At 39.9% G+C, this 23,139-nt stretch overlaps 1 protein-coding gene across 1 annotated transcript in view; it reads left to right on the forward strand.

Annotated features, from left to right (window-relative positions):
- The window catches only part of UVRAG (UV radiation resistance associated), a 296,340-nt gene that overhangs the window by 122,306 nt on the left and 150,895 nt on the right, over positions 1–23,139 (forward strand). Inside the window, exon 7 of the mRNA XM_004610830.2 lies at positions 9,398–9,503. Coding sequence (XP_004610887.2) covers positions 9,398–9,503 — 106 coding nt within the window. The remainder of the gene's footprint in view (positions 1–9,397; positions 9,504–23,139) is intronic.

Below are 23,139 nucleotides of genomic sequence, written 5' to 3' on the forward strand. Positions count from 1 at the left end.
TGGTCTCTTTGTCCTAACTACCCTCCCCTTCACTCCCCATTTGTGGGAAGCTTCCAAGTCGTGAATCAGTCCCTCTCCCTCTGATTCATTTCATTCCACATAATGCTCTTCATATCCATCCATATATAAGGAAATTTCATTACTTCATTTTACCTGGTGACTACGTAGTATTCCACTGTGTAGATGTACCAGAGCTTTTTATCCAGTTGTCTGTTTCCAGATTCCGGCACTTGGCTTGTTTCTGAATTCTAGCTATTGTGAACAGTGCTGCAATGAAGCTAGAAGTGCAGATGGCAGCCCTTGAACAAATGACTGGCTAAAGAAACTATGTACATCTGCCCAGTGGAAAAATGAAGTAATGAAATTCGAGTATAAATGGATGGGCATGGAGAGTATCATGCTGAGTGAAATGAGTCAGAGGGAGAAGGACAGACATAGAATTATTGGATTTATTTGTGGGATATTTAAAAAAATCATAATATGAGACTAATACTCATGGACAGTAGAATCAAGGACCAGGAGGACTGGCCCATAGTTGGAAACTTACTACAGGTTTGTGAGGGGGGGGGTGGAGAGCAGCTAGGATAGAGAAGGGACCACTATGACAATGATAGTTGAAAATGATCACCCCTGACAAGAACTTAGTTGAAAGTACATAGCACTGTACTGTAGTGCTGTCGTCCTGTTGTTCATCGATTTGCTCGAGTGGGCACCAGTAACGTCTCCATTGTGAGACTTGTTACTGTTTTTGGCATATTGAATACACCACGGGTAGCTTGCCAGAAAGTAGGCAAACTAGGTGAAATAAATGATATCCTTTCAGTACCTGTACTGCAAACCCTAATGTCCAAAAGGGGGAGAGAGGAAGGGAGGGGGAGGGGGAGCGAGAGGGGGAGAGAGAGAGAGAGACAGAGAGAGAGATACGTGCCTGCCACAGAGGTAGGCTGGGGCAAGGGGGGGGGGAAGTGGTTGGAAAACTGGGAATATTCGCGGTAGAAAATGTGCACCTGTGAGGAGATGGGTGTTGGAACATTGTATGACTGAAACCCAATCATGAGCAACTTTGTTACTGTGTATCTCACAAAAAATAAAATAAATACAAAAAGAAGTGCAATTGGCCTTTCTGTATTGGACACTGGGCCACAGCTGTTTTTGGTGCTTACATACACCTGGCTGAGTGTATATACAGGCAGAAATTGGTTTTGGTGTCAGGAATTGCTCATAGCAGAGCTGCCAAGACTTTGCGGAGTGCCCGGAGTGATGGTGGGAATTTGCATTCACAACTATAAGTTTGCCAGGCATGTGTTCTTAAGCACTGCACTATATCTCTGAGCCCATGGCAAGTTTTTTTAATCTCTTTTCTGTCATCTCATATTATTCTTCCTGTTACAGTTTTAATCGTGATAATGTCTTAATGTTTCCTGACTCCGTTTCAGTAACCTCATGGTAATCTCCTGTTTACTGTCTTGTTTTTCTGTATTCTAGAAAAACAGTATTCCAGTCACTTTACTATTAAGGAATAAAGATCTTTTCTAACATACAAAGCATAGGCACTCTTTCACATCTTAAAATTTATAAATGATTTCCCAATCTTTTCCTTTTATTATGGAATTGCAAAGCTGCTAATTACAATCTAATTCTCTGACTAGATGTTAGCCTTATTTTTTTCTTTCTCTATTTTCATCTTTCCCTACAAGCTATAGGGAATTATTTGTCACTGCTGTTCCGTGTTCTGGTTTGTCATTTGTCTTAAAATTGAATGAACCATTTCGGATCTGCCGTTATCAGTGCTAAATAGACAAAAGTTGTTTTCTAACTTCAGTGAGATTATTGTTAGCATCTGCTTGTCATGGTCTCAGTCTTTGTTAATTTTTTTGTCATAATGCCTTTTATTTAGTATATGTTTACATTCATATTAGTATCTAACCTAGAGGATGTTTTAGCTCATTTTTAATTTTACTGTTGTTTTCAATCATTTTAGCTGTATTTTCTAGTAGAAACCTATCAGAAAATTACTTGGCTTACTCCTCTTTCCACTAGTAATGAATTTTTGGCAGGGTATGTGGCTTGGTCTTTTACTTAGTAGTGCTCAGGGGTTATCCCTGGCCCTGAGCTCAGGGATCACTCCTGGCAACACCCAGAGCATCATATGTGATGTCTGGGATGGAACCTTGGGTGAGCCACAAGTACACAAGTGCCTTACCCCCTGTACTGTCTTCCTGGCTCATTGATGATGCTTTTTATTTCACATTGGATGTATTTTGTGGTGTATGGTCACCCAGATGGTATATATTTCTTCCTTTTATTGCCCTTACATAGTTTGCAAAATCAAGAACCATTTCTTTGAAACTGGCTAACTAGTTCAGAGGTCAGATGGTTCCTTTCCTTTTAGTCCTTTGCCTCTTTACCCCTAGAGGAATCAGGATGTCCCAGGTTATGTTTAAAAGTCTAAACACTCCAAACTTCTTTTCTCCTGTTGGACTTGAAAGGGGGGAGTTATTAGCTCTGTCTTGATCTAGCAGGGGTTCGGAGAGTCTTATTTGGATAGCACTGAAGATTGGGGGAAATGTGACTCTGTCTGTGTGTTTTAAGCCCCTAAGGTAAGATCAGAAAGCGTCTGGGGCAGCAAGAGCCAAATAGTTGAAGTCATACATTAATTATGGTCATGAATCATTTTTATTTTTAAAGTCTTTACCATCTGACAAGGTTGTTTGCATAGTACCAATGAGTTTTAGTCAACATATCCCCTCTTTTAAAGTTCCAGTCTATTATTGTGCTAATTTCTTCTCCCAGTTTATAGTCCCTACAATTATTATTGAGATTCATTTTGATAAAAAAGTTATTTGTTTTTTATGCAATATTTTGAAGTTCTAAAGCTTGAAAACCACGATATCAAACTTTCTGATATTAATATTAAAATATGAAGCCTTAGGACTGGGCTTTTATATTCAGATATTAGTTAAGTCAGCAAGTATATTTTGAGTACCTCCTTTGTGCCACCCTTGAGCTTAGCACTGGGAGTCTAAAAAAATGAGTTGTTGTTTTTCCCCCCTCAGATCTTGTAAGAAAATAGAGAAGGAAATCAGTAGCTGTTGTAAGATGTCATTCTGTAATCTTAAGTGGTACATGATGTATCTTTCCAGAGCATGAGTGCCTCTACCTGTCTGGAGAAGTCAGGGAAGCCCTATGAAGGAAGAGGTGCCTTTAAAAATGCTTGAGCTGCCTTTAAGTATATATACATATTAATTTGTTATCCTTCCCCTTCCCCCAACACTTGCTTTTAATTGAATCAGTGTAAGATACACAGTTAACAAAGATGTTCTTGATTGGGTTCCATACCATGTTCCAAAACTCAGCCCTTCATCAGTGTATATTTCTTACCACCAGTGTCCTCAGTTTCTATCATGCCTCTGCCCCCACCCCACCCCCACATTGTGGTTTGCAGTACAGGTATTGAAAGGTAATCATGTATATCCCTGTCCCTCCTTTCAGCACTCAGTTCTTGTCCATTTCCAACTAGCGTTATCATAGTGGTCCCTTCTTTGTCCTAACTGTGCTCGGTCTCATGCCCACCCCCAACCCCCAACTTGTCGCACACTTCCAAACATAGACCAGTCCTCCTGGCCTTCATTTCTACTGTCTTTGGTCAGTAGTCTCATACTATGCTTTTTATTTCCCACAAATGAGTACAATCATTGTAAGTCTGACTCATTTCATTCAGCATGATACTGTCCTTGTTCATCCATTTATAAGAAAATTTCATGACTTTATTTTTTATGAAAATTTTATGACTTTATTTTTTCTAACTGCTGCATAGTATTCCATTGTGTAGATGTACTGTAGTTTATTTTTCCAATTATCTGTTCTTAGAACTTGGGTTTCCAGATTCTGGCTATTATGAGTAGTGCTGCAATGAGTATAAAAGTACAGTTGGTTTTTCTGCATTGTGTTTTGGGGCCCCAGGGGTATATTTCTAGGAGTACTATTGCTAGGTCAAATGAAGCTCAATTTCTAGTTTTCTAAGGAATGCCCATATTATTTCCAAATAAGTTGGACTAGTTGGTATTCCCCGTAGCAGTGAATGAGAGTCCCTTTCTCCCTGCATCTGTGCTAGCACTGGTTTTTCTTGTACTTTTTGTTGTGTACCAGTCTCTGGTGTGAGATGATACCACATTGTTTTGATTTGCATCTCCATGATGATTACTGATATAGAGCATTTTTTATGTGCTTTTTGGCCATTTGAATTTCTTCTTTGAGGAAGTTTCTGTTTATTTCTTCTCCCTATTCTTTGATGGGGTTAGATTTTTTTTTTCTTGTTAAGTTCTACTAGTGCCTTATTTATCTTTGATATTAACCACTTATCAGATGGGGGTTAGATAAATAATTTTTCTTATTCTGTGAGCTGTCTGTATCCTGGTCACTGTTTCCTTTGAGATGCTGAAGCTTCCTAGTTTAGTGTAATCTCATCTGTTTATCTTTGCTTACACTTGCTTTGTCAGTGGTGTTTCATCGTGAAGATGCCTTTAGCATCAGTGTCATGGAAAGCTCTGCCTACTTTTTTCTCTATTGTACCTTAGGTATTCAGGTCTCATATTGAAGTCTTTAATCCATTCCAGTTTCACTATTTGCATGGCTTTAGGACAAGATCTGAGTTCTTTTTTTTTTTCTTTTGTATGTAGCTGCTCAGTTTTCCTAGCACCACTTGATGAAAAGGTTTTCCTTATATTTCTTTTGAATTGCTTTTAATGGACTGGGAGTGAACATATATATCTGTTAAGAGGCAGAACAATTTATAGACACATAGACTGCTGAGGAACAGAAGCAGAAAACGGCTTGATATGTTTGGAGAATTGTGAGTTTCGTATTTCTGGAACCAAGTCCAGAAATAGCTCAGTAGTACACCTGTCTGCCTGGTGATCTTCGTGGCACAAGAAAGTGTTGGGGCTTCCCCTCCTTGCCGAAATGTCAAAGCAGCAGCAACAACAAAAGCGAGGGCAAAATAAACATTTAACAATATTGCTAGAGCTAGGTAAGGAATGTCAGGCAGGATATGAGGCTGAAGGTGATCCTAAGACCACACAGAGCCTTTACCTGTCTCTGTAAGAGAGTTGCTATGAAGAAGCTTGTGCACATGCACAGCGAGAACAAGAAGTAGTGGGAGGAGGTAGCCTCTTCTCATTGCGATTCTTAAATCCTTGATGTCAAAATCAGTGATTGATTTTGAATCTTTCATAACTGTCAGGCAATTTTCAGAAAGTTCATGTCATAAATTTTTGTGCAACACATTCATAACAATAATGTTGGGAAATGTAATGATGCCATGAAACATTTAATAAAATTTAAGAAAGATAATTCTTTTTTTTTAATTTTATTTTATTTTATTTTATTTTTTTTTATTGAATCACCAAGTGGAGGGTTACAAAGTTCTCAGGATTATGTCAGTTATACAATACTCAAACACCCTTCCCTTCACCAGTGCCCATCTTCCGTCACCAACCCCCCCAGTATATCTGCCGCCCCCTCCCACCTCCCTAGTCCCCACCCTTATACGTGATAAGTTTCACTTCGTTTATGCCTTATCTCGATTACATTCCATGTTTCAACACACAACTCACTACCGTTGTTGGGGTTTCCCCCCAAAAAGAAAAAGACAGTCCTATTGCCAAGGAGGCATTTGATAGTTCTCCATTGCTAAGAATATAGAGATATTAAGTCCCGCTGTTTGTTACATAACTTTTCTTTTTCCCCCCTTGCCCCGCGCCACCGAGTTCACGCCTGTTTAGTAATCGCCACGCTGTCTGACAAAGGGAAAAAAACCGAAGAGGATGATTATTTCCCGTCATCAGCCGGCGTGGGGCTCTGGCTTAGTTGATAGTCTAGTAGAGTGTCTGCAATCAGTTTCTGGAACCAAAGGTCTTGTGCTGATATCGGCTCCGGCTTGAGATACCACCAGCGTCCCGATGGTCCATGTACCTAATTTTTCCCCTTATTTCCCATTCCCACGCCACCAGGTCTGTTTGCTTAATGGACATCACACTATGTTTGACACCACACCACGTTTCTTCCCAAGAAAGAAGGATATTTCTTCTCAGCCAGCGTGGGGATATAGCTTAGTTCAGTCTAGAGAGATGGCTACCATTTTGATTGCCTTCAATATTTCAACAAAATACTTACTATTCTTGTTAGGATCACCCACAAAAGTCCGACCCATTAAGAAGGAACCATTACATATTGCTGATACTAAGATGACATTAGGTCGCGGCCGCGCGGTTTTGGGTTTCTGTCTAAAGTCCAGGGAAAAAGTTGAAGGAGAGAGAGAGAGATTTCCGCTCGGGGGACCCGGCGGAAACTCTGAAGTCACATACTGCAGGTTGCTGGTGGGCTGCTGGTGTCCCAAGCAGCTCCCTCCTCTTCGTCAGTCATTCTGGGGGTGCAGGCGCGGAGAAATGGGAAGAAAGATAATTCTTTATCCTGTTCCTTCTGATTGAATTCATTCAGCCTGGTATCTTCTAGTTCCATCCATTTTGATGCAAATTGCATGGTTTTTTTTTTCCTTTCTTAGAGCTAAGTAGTGATAATCTCTTGGTGACTTTACAGTTACTTCATTTTTCTGGACCTCATTTTTCCATATTTGTATAATAATAGATCTACCCAGATGGTTTTTTTTTTTTTTTTTTTTTGCTTTTGAGGTTACATCCAGCAATGCGCAGGGGTTACTCCTGGCTCTCCATTCCTGGCAGTGCTCACGGGACCGTATGGGCTACTAGAGATAGAACCCGGGTTAGCTGTGTGCAAGACAATCTTCTATGCTGTGCTATCACTTCAGCCCTCTGTAGCACTGTAGCATTGTTGTCCCGTTGTTCATCAATTTGCTCGAGCAGGCACCAGTAATGTCTCCATTGTGAGTGAGACTTGTTGTTACTGTTTTTGGCATATCGAATATGCCATGGGTAGCTTGCCAGGCTTTGCTGTGCAGGCAGAATACTCCCGGTAGCTTGCTGGGCTCTCCGAGAGGGACAGAGGAATTGAACCCTGGTCGGCCGTGTGCAAGGCAAATGCCCTACCCACTGTGCTATCACTCCAGTCCCTCCGGCCCTCTATCCAGATTTTTGTTGTTGTTCTTGTTCTGGTTTTGGACCACACCAGGAATACTCAGGATGTAATCAATTTTCTTTTTTAAAATTTCATTTTAATTAAAAACACTATGATTTACTAAGTTGTTCATTATACAGTTGTTTCAGGCATTTAGTGTTCCAACACTATCAGTGTGACAGTCCCCACACCAATGTCCCCACTTTTCCATCCCTAAGCTACCCCCTTAAGCACAGAACAAATTGACTTTATATTACTGTTCCAACAAAACTTTGAGAAATGACAAATAGAATGATCCAAAAATAAATCAGTAAGAGCCAAATTGTTACTATATGATTTAACCTATATTAATAAGGAAAATAAAACCCTCTAATGTGATCTAATAAATGCTTGTTTTCATTTACACAAATAAGCCTTCAGCTCTGTAATCTAAAATGTATTGCATTAAATTTTATTTTATGTGTGGATCTCATTATGGTAATAATCATGCCTTACCTGTCATTAGCAAAACTTTTAAAGAAATCCTGTGCTAGTATATTTTGGGGTTAAATGAAATAGGTAAGGTCTACTTATGTAAATATTTTTCTCCTACACTTTATATAAGCACTGTCTTTTGCAAAGTTGTTCATGATGATTTGTTACAGGCATTCAATATTCCAACACCAACCCCACCACCACTGCCACCTTCCCTCCACCATTGTCTCCAATTTTCCCAACCACCCCTCAAGCCTGTACCCATAGCAGGCCCACAATAATTTATTTTATATTGCTTATTATCAATAATTTGCTAACAGAATGATCAAAAACTATTTCCTTAGATGAAAAATTCATGTAAATTGTTGAATCTCACCATGAAGACATTAAATCTTTGTATGAGGGATTACTGAGATGTTATATGTTGTCTTGTGTGTTACAATTTGGTTAGTGAAGATTGGTTGCCTTCTGTGTTACAGTCCATCCAGTGTGGTGTGCTACTACTGGATTATCAGTGTTGTAGAGTATGGAGATGTGACTTTAGGAAATCCAGAATTTTTTACTGGCTGGTGCAGCTGGAGTTAAATTTTAAGTGGGTCGGCCTCTACTGCAGCCGCATGACCTCCTTTGTCTTCACAGTAGGTCTGAATCTAGTGGGGTAATCCTAACAACAATAGTGAGGTTTGTGTTGAAATATTGAATGTAACCAAAGTAAACAGAAAGTAAAATTAAACTTATCAGTTACAAGGTGGGGGGTGGGGGAGGGCGTGATGGGAGGTGTACTGTGTGGGTTTTTCTTTTTTTTTGGTGGTGGTGGTATATGGGCACTGGTGAAGGGATGGTTGTTTCAGCATTGTATAACTGAGACCTAAGCCTGAAAGCATTGTAATCTTCCACATGGTGATTTAATAAAATAAAATTTTTATTTAATAAAAAATAATACATAAGATCAAAAAAAAATTTTAAGTGGGTGGCAGCTTTGGAGTAATGGCATGACTGCACGGCTTTTAGAAGTACAGAGAAATGGGAGGAGGTAGCCATCCTGACTCCACGAAAGCCTGGATAGTTTAGTCACAAAGACCTGAATTTTCAGCAGGTTAATTTCTGGGTGAGATTTAGTCCTGAGACGGTGCTTGAGGCCTGGTAGCGATTTTGCAGTCTGGGGCAAGTGACTGCCTGGGCTCTGGAGCAGGCCCGGGGCTGGCCCATTCCAGGGTGCCCTGGATGTCTCAGCCAAGAGCGGGTGTCTGAAGGACTTTTGGTAGCTGTTGATCTCTTTTGAGATTTATTTGTGAGTCTCTGGAGCAGGACCTGTACATGGAATTATATGGCACCAGAAGTAGTCCATGGGTGTGATTTAACCAGATTATTTTTGTTTGTTTGTTTGTTTTCACTTTTGGGGTCACATCTGGCAATCCTCAGGGGTTACTCCTGGCTCTGCACTCAGGAATGTGCCTGGTGGTGCTCAGGGGACCATGTGGGATGCTGGGAATTGAACCCGGGTCGGCCAGCCGTCTGCAAGGCAAACACCCTACCTGCTGTGCTATCGCTCCAGCCCCTTAACCAGATTATTTTTTTTAATAACTTTTAGATAGACTCATGAGTTCTTCATTTTAATTCTCTTTACCGTGGGCAGACAGGTAAGGAAAGGGTGTTTTTAGAACATGTGTCATTTCATTGTAAATATGCTATATAAATGTGAAATAATTTTGGTTCATTATTCTGTTTATCCTGGAAGGTTTGTCCCTATATATAATTCAATTAATACTTATGGCTCTGTGTGCAATTTATAGTTAACACACTTAAAATTTTCTACAACTTTTATTTCTAGGCTTCATAGAGCCCAGTGTGCAATTAAACAGACTCAGGTAACTGTTCAGAAAATTGGAAAGGAAATTGAAGAAAAACTAAGACTCACATCTACAAGCAATGAGCTGGTAGGTTTTTATATATTTACCTGTTCAAACCCCTTGATTTCTTTCGATGATTATTGTCTTCTTGGCTCATATTTCGTTTTGGGAAAATCTTTAGGTAGTTGTTTTTTTGTTTCTTTTTTTTTCTTTTTTTGTCCCTCTCTTAATCTTTCACTGAAACTTCTGTTGGCATTTACATGTTAGAAATAAACTTTCCCATCTGCTAATAATGTAACATACAAAGAGCCTGTCTTATTCTGCTAGATGAAACTTTAGATTACATGTAGTTACTTAGAAGATAATTAAAAGCTATTTTATTAATGCCCTGTAGATGTGAATTCTAGACATGAGCTGAATAGTGAATGAAAAATAGCTGCCAGTAGAAAAAGAAATAAACTTTAGGGACTAATTTACTTTTTAAGAGATTAATTTAAAATTGTTTGAGCTTAATGTAATAGGTCAGTTTGTAGACAGTGTTCTCTTTTGAGAAACATTCTTTTAATGAGACATTTCCAAAGAAATAGAAATTTGAATCCAAAATGGACTGATTTATTGTATTAGTATAATTATGCTTTGCTTTATATTATTCGATGAAAAAAGTAAAATAAACATTCTATCATTCTAAGCAAAATAGTGGATATAAATAATAATAGGTATAATAAATTGAACCTGTCTTTTGTGAATTACAGTACTTAACAGTTGTAATCCTTAAATTAAGTTGTAGCTGAAGGTTTTTAGGTACTTGTTTACCTCAATTCATTGTATTGAAAGGTAATTTAACGGATGAGTTGAGTTCTAAGAGGCTGGGGCCAGCAAGTTTCAGCAAATACTACATCACAGTTGTGGTATACAGGGACGGGGAGCAAACCGGGGTCACCTGCATGCAAGGAAAATGCCTTCCCACTGGACTGTGTCTACAGTCCAAATCGCTCTGAGCTGACAATGAACCTGGAAATCATTTAGTTCTCTTGTAATCAGTCTCTGTTAAAACAGAGGCGTCCTCAAGTTCAGTCTTTTCTCTCCCCTGCCTTGTTTTCCTCCATTGTATTAATTACTCATTGACATGGTACTTTCTTTATATATCTGTTTCACCTTTTGCTGTTTTTCTAAGTGCTGTGAGGGGAGGGACTTTTCATGTTCTTACATTATATTCTTAAGTGACTGGAGAAAGTGCTTGGTCCTGATTAGGCACTCAGTACATATTTGCTGAGAATAAATGGAGAAATCTGGATTTGAGCTATCTTAAAAAGGATAGGAAAATGAAGCCTGATGAAAGGAAACAACTTTTCAGTACTCATTTGACAAATCAGAATGGCAATTTTGGTTAACTCGTCTACTTTGAGGGAATAGTACTGTATACTTCTTGACTGTCTACATTAAAGACCTTTACAATGATCCTTTACTTCATTCTATTCTCAAGTTGGCTTAAGGGCATCGTATTCCAAACAAAGTATTTCAGTGGATAAGGATTCATTTTCATTTTAGCCTTAAGTAAACACACAAATGGAAGGTAGGTTTTATGCTGAAAGAAATAAAATTACCTTTTAAGATCAAATATAATTAGCTCTATTATAAATTAGTTTCATACTTGATGACTTTGAAAGTTTTGGCATCATTTTAAGTTACATCAGTGTCCAACTTCATTCTTTTTTGTATCCAGTATGTTCCTCATGAAATTTCTGCTCTTGTCATCTTGATTTTTATGCTTATATGTTTTAGATTTTGTTTCTGTTGGTCCAGTTCTTATGGCTTTTATCTCTTACTTTATGATAGTGAAGTACACTGATCTTGAACATTAGTCCAAATTTACTTTCCTGAGGAAAATCTCCTCTTGTTCCCGATGACTTAAGTGCTTTTATGTCCACCACTACTAGATTCAGTTTGCTAAATTAAAAAAAAAAAACTCATATTAGTGTGTAGTTTTATTGTCATATCATCTTTCTTCTGTTTTTGTTGTCAGGATAGTAATGTTATTACAAACTTTAAATTAGGAATTATTTCCTTTTCTCTTTTCTGGAAGAGTATGGTACAGCTGAAATTATTTAAAGTTTGATAGAATTTACCAAGGATGTCTTCTGAGCCTGGAGCTTTTCTTGGGGAAGGCAGTATTTTTTTGGGGGTGGAGGACTGTGTCATTGCCTAGGATTGAATCTGAGGTTTACACACATGTAGCATTCACTTTAGCTCTTTGACCTATATCCCTGGACCTTAGGTTTTCTTTGTGAATGTTGAGCTAGAAAGTAAAATTTTATTTCTCTTTTTGAAAGATATTCTATTTTAAAAGTTTTGATTACTTCTTTACTTTATGTATCGTTGTGGTGTACAAAGTTGTTCATAATACAGTTGTTGTGGGCCTTCAATATTCTAGCACCAGTACCATCACCAGTGTGAAAATAATTTCTTTCACATTCCTTGTTACAACTAAATGGTTAATGGAATTATTTTTTTAAAAAATACTTAAGTAAAAGCAAATATATGAAAATTTTATATGTGAGCATGGGGTCTTGTCTTAAGCCCTGGTCTGAGGGTTTTACAAAACTGTCCATTGCTAGTTGAACCTTTTTTTGCTCATTAAGCTTAGTTGGCATCTATGTTACTTTCCCATCCAATATCATGTGCTCCTCCTTAGGATATCAGTATTGTGGAATTTGGAGGTAGCCATGTACTCCAGGAGCTCCAGGACAGGAAGAACTGGGACTGTTCTTGACCTGCCCCCCTCCCAAGGGGAGCCCAGAGTTTTCAGTCCAAAGGCCAGTGTACCTGTGCTTTTATTCAGTTGGCATCTTTTCTATGACTAAGGGAAAAGTGTAATGAAGCCATGAAGCTGGGCTGTTCACATGGTGGAAGCTGTGGGGTATGGGCGTGGCTGCTCTCAATTCCCATTTTTATTGAGAGTTTTTATCATGACTGAGTGCTTGATCTTGTAAATGCTTTCTCTGCATCTATTGATCTGATCAGATGATTTGGGGAGCAGGGTTGTGCCACACTTAGCGATGCTCAGAGGTCACTCCTGACTCTGCATTCAGGAGTTACTTCTGGCAGTGCTCAGGGGACCATATGGAATACTGAGTATCGAACATGGGTCAGCCAAGAGCAGGCAAATGCCCTACTTGCTGTACTATTGCTCCAGCCCCCATCGTATGATTTTCTTTTTCCTATATTGATGTGTTGTCTATTGATTGACTTGCCTATGTTAAATCATCCTTGCATCCCTAGGATGAATCCCACTCTAGTTCATGGTGTATGATCTTTCAGATGAGTTGTTGGACTTGATTTTTGTTGAGGATCTTTGCATCTGTTTTCATCAGGAATATCTGTCTGTAATTCTCCTCTTTTTTTGTGTTGTCTCTGTCTACTTTTGGTATCACGGTAATGTTTGCTTCATAGAAACTGTTTGGGAGTGTGTTTGTGTTTTTCAGTTTCCCGGAAGAGCCTGAAAAGGATTAGCTGTAGGTCTTCTCTAAAGGTCCTAAAGAACTCACTAGTGAATTCATCTGAGCTTGGGGTTTTGTTCTGGTGGAGACTCTTGATTACCATTTTGACTTCCTTGGTAGTGATAGGTCAGCTTAGGTGTTTCATATCTTCTTGGTTCAGTCTGGGGAGGTTCTCAGAGTCCATCAGTTTATTAATGTTTTCTATGTTCTCTCATCTTGTTGCAAAGGAGTTTCAGAGGAATCCATGATGTTCCTTGGGACTACTGTGATAATCTGTTATGATGTCCCCCCTTTCTTTTCTGATTCAGTTAATTGGCATTCTCTCTCACTCTCTTTCTTTATAAGTCCTGCTAGTGGTGTATTGATCTATTTATTTTTTCAAAGAACCAAATCTTGGTTTTATTAACTTTGGGACTATTCTTGTACTATAATTAGTTAATTTCTGTGCTAAACCCTGCTTTGGTCTCCTTTTGTTGGTTCTTCTCCAGTTTCTTAAACTGTGCAGTTATTTATGTGGGCCCTTCCTTCCTTCCTGATGAATTCTTACATAGCTATGACCTTTTCTCTTAACACCACCTTTTCTGTGTCCCCCAAGTCTGGTAGCTTATGTCCTCATTTTCATTTGTTTTCAGGAATCTTCTGGTTTTGTTTTGTTTTGTTTTATAAATCTGATTTTCTCTCTGACCCACAGGTTGTTCAGTAGAGAACTACTTAATTTCCAGGTTTTTTAGTTATTTCTCCATTACTTTTTATATTTAGTTCTATCTTAATTGCACCATGGTCTGAGAGGTTAGTTGGTACAATTTTTTTAAATCTCTTGTCTTTATGGTATGTTTTGTGGCCCAGCATAGGTCTGTATTGGAGAATATCCCATGTGCATTGAAGAAGAATGTATATTCAGCTTTGGGGGGATGAAAAGCTATATACATTTTATATCCCTCTAATTTATTTTTTCCTTCCAAACCAGTGTTTCCTTGTTCCATTTTAGTGTAGTTGATCTGTTGAGAGGAGACAGAGCGGTGCTGATATATCCAGCTATCGTTATGTTGCTATCAATGTCTTTCTTCAAGTCTGTTAGCAGTTGTTTTAAGTATTTTGCCAGTCCCTCATTAGGTGCGTATGTTTAGAAGTATGATCTGTACATCTTCCTAATGTCCAGATCCCTTGATCATTAAGAAATGATCTTTTCTGTCTTTTATAAATCTTTGAAGCCTGAAGTCGATGTTGTCTGATATAAGTATAATTACCCCAACCTTTTTTGTGGGGCTATTGGCTTGAAATATTGTTTTCCAACCTTTGACTTTGAGTCTGTGTTTGCTCTGACTATTCAGATATGTTTCTTAAAGGCCGCAGCAGCAAGTTAGATTCAATTTTCTAATCCATCCTATCGTACTCTTAAGTGATGCATTGAGGCCATTGCCATTGAGTGTGGTTATTATCACAGAGTTTTGTGTCACCTTTCTGTAAAAACTTAAAATGTTTATAAGATTCGTGTTTTCTTTGAGTAGCCCATTGTCTTCAGGCTCACAGGGTGTTATATGATAAATCTGCTATAAATCATAAGGACATCCTTCATTGACCATGCTGTTTTCATTATTCTATCTTTTACTTTCATCATTCTGTCTAGGATGGTCTTGGGGCATTGCTTTTTGGGTCTCTTTTAGCTGGTACCCTTTGGGCCTCTTGAATCTGGTGCATATGCTCTTTAACTCTAATCTTAATTATGGTTTCTTTGACTATTGCTCTTTATTGGAATTGCTACCTGACCCTCTGGAACACTTATTAATCTTTTTAAAAAATTTTTATTAGTGAATCACTGTGAGGTACAGTTACAGACTTATAAACTTTCATGCTTGCATTTCAGTCATACAATGGTCGAATGCCCATCCCTCAACCAGTGCCCATTTTCCACCACCAATGGTCCCAGTAACCCTTCCACCACCCCCATCCCATTGCTCCCACCTCATTCCGCCTCTGTGGCAGGGTATTCCCTTTTGTTCTCTCTCCTTTTGGGTGTCGTGGTTTGCAATAGAGGTATGAGTGGCAATTGTGTTTGGTCTATAGTATACTTTCAGCATGCATTTCCCATCCCAAGTGGGTCCTCCAAATACCCTTTACTTGGTGTTTCCTTCTTTATCTGAGCTGCCTTTTCTCCCAGCATGTGAGGTCAGCTTCCATGCTGTGGAGCAAACCTCCTGGTTCTTATCTCTACTACTCTTGGCTGTTAGTTTCCTATTCTGTTACTTTATATTCCACAGATGAGTGCAGTCTTTCTGTATCTGTCCATCTCTTTCTGACTCATTTCACTAACAAGATACTTTCCATGTTGATCCACTTATATGCAAATTTCATGACTTCATCTTTTCTAACAGCTGCATAGTATTCCATTATGTACCCCTATGAATTTTAAGTTGTTCTTCTTGAATTCACCCCTCTTTACTGCTTTTCATCTATTTTGAGGCCTTTTCTACTGTTCTCTGGAGGTTTCTCCATCTCATCTTGGAGCTCATTGATTTTGTTCTCAGCTATTGTTACTCTTCTGCTGAAGCCTTCCAGTGAGATTTCATTTCACCTACCAAATTTTTCACTTCTGTCATTTCTTCTTGTAGTTTTCTAATTTCTCCTCTCATGTCTCATGTGTTTATTCATGGTACTACCATTGTTTCTTTGAGCTTCTAAACATTATCACTTCCTCTTTAAATCCTTATCAGAGAGGTTGCATAGCTGGTTATTACTGCTTGAATCGTGGGGGCTACCATCCTTGTTCACTAAGTGTGGTGTGTTCTGTGCTGCATTCCCGTTATGACTTTTTCCATCTAGAGGAGGGTCTCTTCAGTTTACCATTTGCTCCACACCAGCTGCCCGTGAGCTCTCGTGGTGGTGGTGTGTGTGCGTGGTGTGTGTGTGTGGGGGGGGAGGGGGGGCGTAGCCAGCTGTGTGTTGCTCTCTTTCCTCCTTCCCAAGCTGTCCCAACCAGCTCTGTTGTTACAAACTAGTTTAGATTTCCATGTGCTAATTCCAAGAAGGCTTTCTATGGCCTGTCATCATCCCAGCTGTAATGGAATTCTTACTGCCACAAGTAGTTCTGTGTGTCGTAGTGTGGATAGGTGACGAGGGTCAGGCTGTCAGTGTGCGCTGTCTGTGAGATCATGAGAAAGTGCTGTCAGGGATGCGTGCTTCACAGGGCTCCTGACCTGGGGCAAAATGGCAGCTCCTCAGTGCAGCATCCTCCCAGGGTTCCTGCAGGACCAGGAGTGGGCCCAACTCTAATTTGGTAAGAATCTTAGACTCAGTTTGTGAAGAGTTATATTCTAGCAATAGCACATCCTTCAGCCATTTATATGTTTGTTTTATTTAGGCCTTTAAAAAAGGTTCCCTCAATACCTTGCTGCTTTCCCTATAGAGATTTTTTTAAAATCTTAGTTTTGAATTCTTCCTAAACACTATATGAAAGGCAGGGTTTTGGGGACTGGGCAGGGGGCATTAGTACAAAGGAGATTGCTTTTGAATTTGTGTTTTCTTACTATTATCTAAGAGTATAATTCATTTTTTGTATCTTGCAGTCTTATCTGAGTAACTTTTTTGTTACAGCACTTATTATATAAATTTCTTGGCAGTTTTATGCCTGTGGCCTTGAATTGCTTTTATGTGCTTGATTTATTCTTTTTGCCTTCAATAGTTGATTCATATGTAGTATAATTTATCAGTGTGGGAATCATCTTTTTTTCATCGTAGGAAACAATTCATTTTTTCTTCATTAAATATATAATTAGGGCTAGGGCTCATTTAGGGGACTGAGTGCATGCTTTGCATGGGGCCACCCTGGTTTGATCTCCAGTACCAAAAGGCCCTCTGAGCACAGAGCTGTGAGTAACCCTGAACACTGGTGGTGATGGCCCCCAACCAAATATAAATAAATAGGCTGCAATGGTTATATATTTGGTTGTGGTGTGCTAGAGATCTTATGCACAATTGTGACTCAAGAGATCTCCCTGGCTCCTCTGCTTAAGAAATTTCTTCCTAATAGTTTACGGAGCATTGTAGGATATCATTGGTTTGTCCTTTCTCCCTTGCCACAGAGTTTGGGCTTACCTGGTAATAATCTCTAAACAATTCTAGACTACATTGGTATGTCCTGCTCCCCTTGCCACTAGGAGCTTAGGTATATCAGTCACAACCATTAAAGTGCTCCGGAGTCACTCCCATTCCTTTGTTTATCTGTAACCACTTCTACTAGTTAATCAGCTCTTCCCCTAATCAGACTCTGTTAATTTGTAAGGTCAGACCTTGCTAGGACAGTGAACTTGTATTGTAAGTTAATATTACCTTTCTCCTCTCCTCATGTCTTTTGAATAGTTTACTTTAAAACAATGTCCTTGGGGGCTGGAGCGATAGCACAGCAGGTAGGGCGTTTGCCTTGCACGCGGCTGACCCGGGTTCGAATCCCAGCATCCCATATGGTCCCCTGAGCACCGCCAGGGGTGATTCCTGAGTGCATGAGCCAGGAGTGACCCCTGTGCATCGCCGGGTGTGACCCAAAAAGCAAAAAAATAAATAAATAAATAAAACAATGTCCTTTTTGTATGGACAAAGAAAGACAGTTGTTAATATGCTTTGGTAACATGGGATTTAATTGGCTTCGAATATTATTCACTCCCGGGCATCTGCTTTCTCGACTTAAGCCTCAGCTGCCCTTACTTCCTAGAACCCACATAAGCAGGGTCCCGACAAGGGACGGGACGGACCCCAGGCAAGCAGTGAGTTATGTGCTACCCTGGGATTGAGATGGGCCTGGCCAAAGTGCCTAATGCTTAACTATATGTTAAGAGCTTGGTCATGGACATGTCATGTCATGATCCAAAAGCAACGATGAGACTATGACCCTGCTAGGGATAGGAAAGACTAATCTGGCCTGAGCACTGTAGTCTGAGATTGAGATGACCCCAGGAGAGCAATTCTATAAGCTTACTGCATCTCTTGCTATGTCCATACAAAATAATTAATATTATGATTACTTATATGTTAGTTGGACAAGGAGAGGAGAAACACACCCATGGGACTCTGCTCTTGGGTGGGTGTCCTGCTGAAAGAGAATCTGTCCTAGAAGCATCCCCTGAGGGAAAGAACTTTACCCCTATTGATTGTGACCACACCTGTGTGTAAGCCCCAACCCCTCATTCTTAGGGATTTAACTAGGCTGTGAGAGTGGGCTGGGGGTCAGTCCCAGGGCCAGTCCCAGGGCCAGTCCCAGGGCCAGTCCCAGTGCCAGATCTGGAGAAGCTAGATCCACATCCAGAGGAGAAAGAATGAAGTAGGATGGGGGAGGAAGAAGCAGGAGGAAAATCAGAGGAGAATGGACATGGGAATGGAATAAACTGCAACTGAGACCAACCAGCCTGGCTCCATTCCTTCCTTTGCCTGCCTCATCATCGCCATCAATCTCCCTGGGGTGAGGGAAGTGGCTGGAGACTACCGAACGTGGTCGGCGGGAGAGACAGAGCGCCGCTGCCCTGTGCCTTGTGCCCGGTTGCGGTGACGTGCTCCCCTCCTCGCCCCTTCTTTTCTTTTTTGTGTTTTTACGCAGAGCATCTCATACTCTATACCACTGATGTGCCAAGCTTAGTGACTCCAGGGTAAAATACAACAATCTTCACACTTTTCTCTAAGGAAAGTGTGAAATAATACTTTTTGGTTTTTTTTTTTTAATTTAAATTTTATTGAATCACCATGTGGAGGGTTACAAAGTTCTCATGATTATGTCAGTTATACTGTACTCAAACACCCTTCCCTTCACCCGTGCCCATCACCAACCACCCCATTATACCTCCCGCCCCCTCCCACCCCCCCAGTCCCCGCCCTTGTAAGTGATAAGTTTCACTTCATTTACGCTTTATCTTGGTTACAGTCCATGTTTCAACACATAATTCACTATTGTTGCTAGGGTTTCCCCCCAAAAAAGAGAAGACAGTCCCACTGTCAAGGAAGCATTTGATGGCTCTCCATTGCTGAGAATGTAGAGATATTAAGTCCCGCTGTTTGTTACATAACTTTTCTATTTTTTTCCCTCCTCGTCCCGCGCCACCGAGATCACGCCTGTTTAGTAATCACCACGCTGCCTGACAAAGGGAAACAAACCAAAAGAGATGGTTATTTCTCGTCATCAGCCGGCGTGGGGCTCTAGCTTAGTTGATAGTCTGGTATAATGTCTGCAAGCAGTTTCTGGAACCAAAAGTAATATGCTGGTATCGGCCCCGGCTCAAGGTTCCACCAGCGTCCCGCTGTTCCAAGTACATAATAATTTATTCCCTTGCATCCGATTCCCACGCCACCAGGTCCGTGTCAGCTTAATGGACATCATACTATGGTTAACGCCACGCCGCGTTTTTTCCCGAGAAAGAAGGATATTTCTTCTCAGCCGGCGTGGGGATATGGCTTAGTTCAGTCTATAGAGATGGCTACCACTTTGGTGGCCTTCAATATTTCAGCAAAAGACTTACTATTCTTGTTAGGATTTCCCACCAAAGTCCGACCCGTTAAAGTCCAGGGAAAATTCTGCCTAAAATTCTATCACTACAATCTTTTACCCTTTAACAAAAAACTGAGTACTATTGTTTGGAGTTTCCCCCCACGTTAAGCCCTGCCAAAAAGGAACATTTACATGTTGCTGACAATTAAACAATCAAGATATTAGGTCTTCCTAATATCTTTTGGAAGATATTTAAGCAGAGAGCGTCCCCACATGGCTCTGTGCTTAAATGTCGGCCGGCACAGGGCGGATCCGGGAGTCCCGCCCATCGGCTTTCCCGGGCTTCCGGTAGAGTCTAAAAACCGGCTATAGCCTCGCTGCCTTCAAACAGAAAAAGTTGAGAGAGAAAAGAGCATACCCTGCCGGCAGCGCCTGGGCCAGAAGCTCCCAGCACACAGTTTGGAGGCATTTTGGGGGCGCCGCTCGTGTCCAAAGTGGTTCAGTTGCCTCCGGGGTCGATCTCGCGCGGGGCCGCAAAGGGAAATAATACTTTTTGGGTCATTTTTAGTGGATTATTCATAACAAACAATATAAAATAAATTATTAGGTTCTACTTTGGGGCAGAGGTGGAAACATTAGTAGTATGGTTGTAGGAAGGTGTAATGGTGGAGAGATTGGTATTGGAATATTAAATTTGTAAACAGCTTTATCAAAATAAAATTAATTATAAAAAAGACTTTTTTCCTTATAGTAATTTCTGAGAACTTTTCTTTTATTATCATGAACAGTTGTTAAATTTGTCAAATATTTTCCCTGCACCTATCAAAATTACTGTGTTTTTCCCCCTTGATTCTGTTAATATAGCTAACTAAATTAATTTAACTCCAAAATGTTTAATGCACTTATGGAGTAAAACTGAATTTAGTCTTTCTTCTTATATCTTGGTGTCTTTGGTAATAATTGAAGAGTTTGTGTTTGGGGCTGCAATGTTTTGAATTGCTTTTTCAGATTTTGGAACCCTTGTGAAAATGATTGGGTTGTGTTCCTTTGTCCAACATCTTGACTAGAAATAAATTTCCTGGATATTCAGTATTTTCTAGCCTTCTGAAATTCTATATTTTAAAATCTAATTTTATATCAATTTATTCATGAGAATATTTTACTTTTTCTCATACTCCATGGTGGTAAGAGGAGGGTTGGGGTACACCTGACATGCTCAGGATTTCTTCTCGACTGTGAGCTCGGAGTGTCTCTGGGCCATGCCTGGTGGGTCATTTGTGGTGCCAGAGATTCAAACTGGGTTCGGTGGTATGCAGACTAAGCACTTTATCTCCTGTACTATCTCTCCAGCATCTTACTGTGCATGTATAGTATCAGATATTTGAACAGTTTGAGGCCAAGTAGGGTGATTTCCTTGCATATTGTCAAAACAGCATTTGATCACTGACGTCTCATATTGTCCCCCAAACACTGCCAGAGTGATTCTTGAGTGCAGAGCCAGGAGTAATGCCTGCGTATCGCCACATGTGGCCCCGCCAAACAAAAACAAATATTTGAAAATTTTAACAGCTTGTACAGAACACCCATTTTTTTTATTAGAAATATTTTGGGGGGGGGCTGGAGCGATAGCACAACGGGTAGGACATTTGCCTTGCACGTGGCTAACCCGGGTTCGATTTCTAGCATCCTTTGTGGTTCCCCAGCACCACCAGAAGTAATTCATGAGTGCAAAGCCAGGAGTAACCCCTGAGCATTGCTGGGTGTGGCCCAAAAAGCCAAAAAAAAAGAAAAGAAACATTTTTGGGGAACAGGAGTGATAGCGGTAGCATAGAGGGTAGGGCACATGCCTTGCACACAACCAAATCAGGTTTGATTCCTGACACCCAGTACTGGCACCAAGTGAGCCAGCAGTGATTCCTGAGCATAGAGCCAGGCATACGCCCTGAGTGCCACTGAGTGTGACCTCAACCCCAGCCTCCATCCCACCTCAAAATGTTTTCTTTTATCTCCCTTGCTAGCTAGGCCTGACTCCAAAAGATTCATTTGTCTGTCATCTTTTAGATTAGATACAATGTACAGAAAAATACTAAACTCCAAATAAAATTGATCCATTGATAATATCCATGTTTCTTACTATACTTGGAATCAACAAGTTTATAGGGCACAAAAGTGCTTTTTTTAATAAAAAATTTTTTTTGTTTTGGGGCCACACGTTGTTTAGCTCAATGCTGTGTGTTTAGGGTGACTCCTGATTGTCTCAACTATCTCTGCAGCCTCCAGAAATATGTTTGAAGATTCTTGTAGCACAGGAGCATCATTTTGAACCCTTGTCTTAGATGCTTTAGAAAGGTAGCAGAACCAGATTATTTGTGGGTAGGATTTGTTAATCCTCCTCCTTAGAAATTAGAACCAGCATTTCTAGGTTTTGTTAAATAATTTGGTATATTTTTTATGTTACCACTTGCTGTTGTGCAAATTTAAAATGTGTCATGCACAAGCCTTCCATGTTAATTTAGTATTTAGGTTAGCTTCCTCTTTAATTCTTTCTAGAAAAACAGTTGAGCTTGTCTCTTAAAATAGAACAAATCAGTTGTTTACCTATCCATATTCTCTGGTTAAGAGTTGCTTTTCTTTTTTTTCCCTGTTTTCTTTCTCTTCCCAGGTAGAGTTCAGTTTATATTTTGTGAAATTTTTAATTAATCAAAGGGAATACTTACCTCTAGAAAAAAAGATTGCTTCCTCAGATATTACATACTTCTTCTCAGTTATCAAAAATTCCCCTCGAGGGGCTGGAGCAATAGCACATCGGGTAGGGCATTTGCCTTGCACGCGGCCGACCCGGGTTCTAATCCCAGCATCCCATATGGTCTTCCTGAGCACCGTCAGGGGTAATTCCTGAGTGAAGAGCCAGGAATAACCCCTGGCACTTCACTCAGGAATTACCCCTGTGCATCGTTGGGTGTGACCCAAAAACAAACAAAAAAAAAATTCCCCTCGAGCTTCCTTCTCACACTGTGGATTGCTCAGGTAAAACGCTTTTGCATCCATCCATTGGTCCAAGCCTTTAGCAAGCAGAAACTTTCTCATTAGAACCACCCAGTGGGCTCTTGATAACTGTTTGTTTTGTTTAGGTAGGCTTAGTTGGAAACATTCGATATTCCATAAATATTTTAGGTCAAATGTAATAATGATTTGGAAATAAGTCTTTCAGCTTGTTTTTTTTTTTTTTGGCTTGAATGTCTAACAGATGACCGTGCCATCTGTTTATGATCAGTATTTTCAGAGATAGGAAGAAAGCGTTTTGGGTGAGAAATGATAGCTATAAAGTGCTTTCCATACAACTGTCAAATATCATTTTCCATGCTTTGGTCCTTTTCAAAATGTCATATAGTTGGAATTGCCCAGTATGTTGCCTTTTCAGATTGGCTTCTTTAACATATGCCATGCTTTTACATTTTCTTCGTGCCTTTTTATCAGTGTGATTCTCTTTTATTGCTGAATAATGCCCCATTATTTATATACCTTGGTTTCTTCCAAATTCTGGTGATTCTGAAAAAGCTGTTATAGACATTCATGTGTGGATTTTTGTTTGGCCTCTCAAGTTTACAACTGATCTGGCAACTATCTATGAGCTTGATTGTTGGATCATTTGGTGAGCTGAGTTTAGTTTTGTAAGAAACTGCTCAACCACTATGAAATGTATGTGACTATACCATTCAGTATTACTAGAATAAAGAAAGGAAGTTTCTACTGCTCTACA

Source organism: Sorex araneus, chromosome X (assembly GCF_027595985.1).
Source record: "Sorex araneus isolate mSorAra2 chromosome X, mSorAra2.pri, whole genome shotgun sequence".
Lineage (NCBI taxonomy): Eukaryota > Metazoa > Chordata > Mammalia > Eulipotyphla > Soricidae > Sorex > Sorex araneus.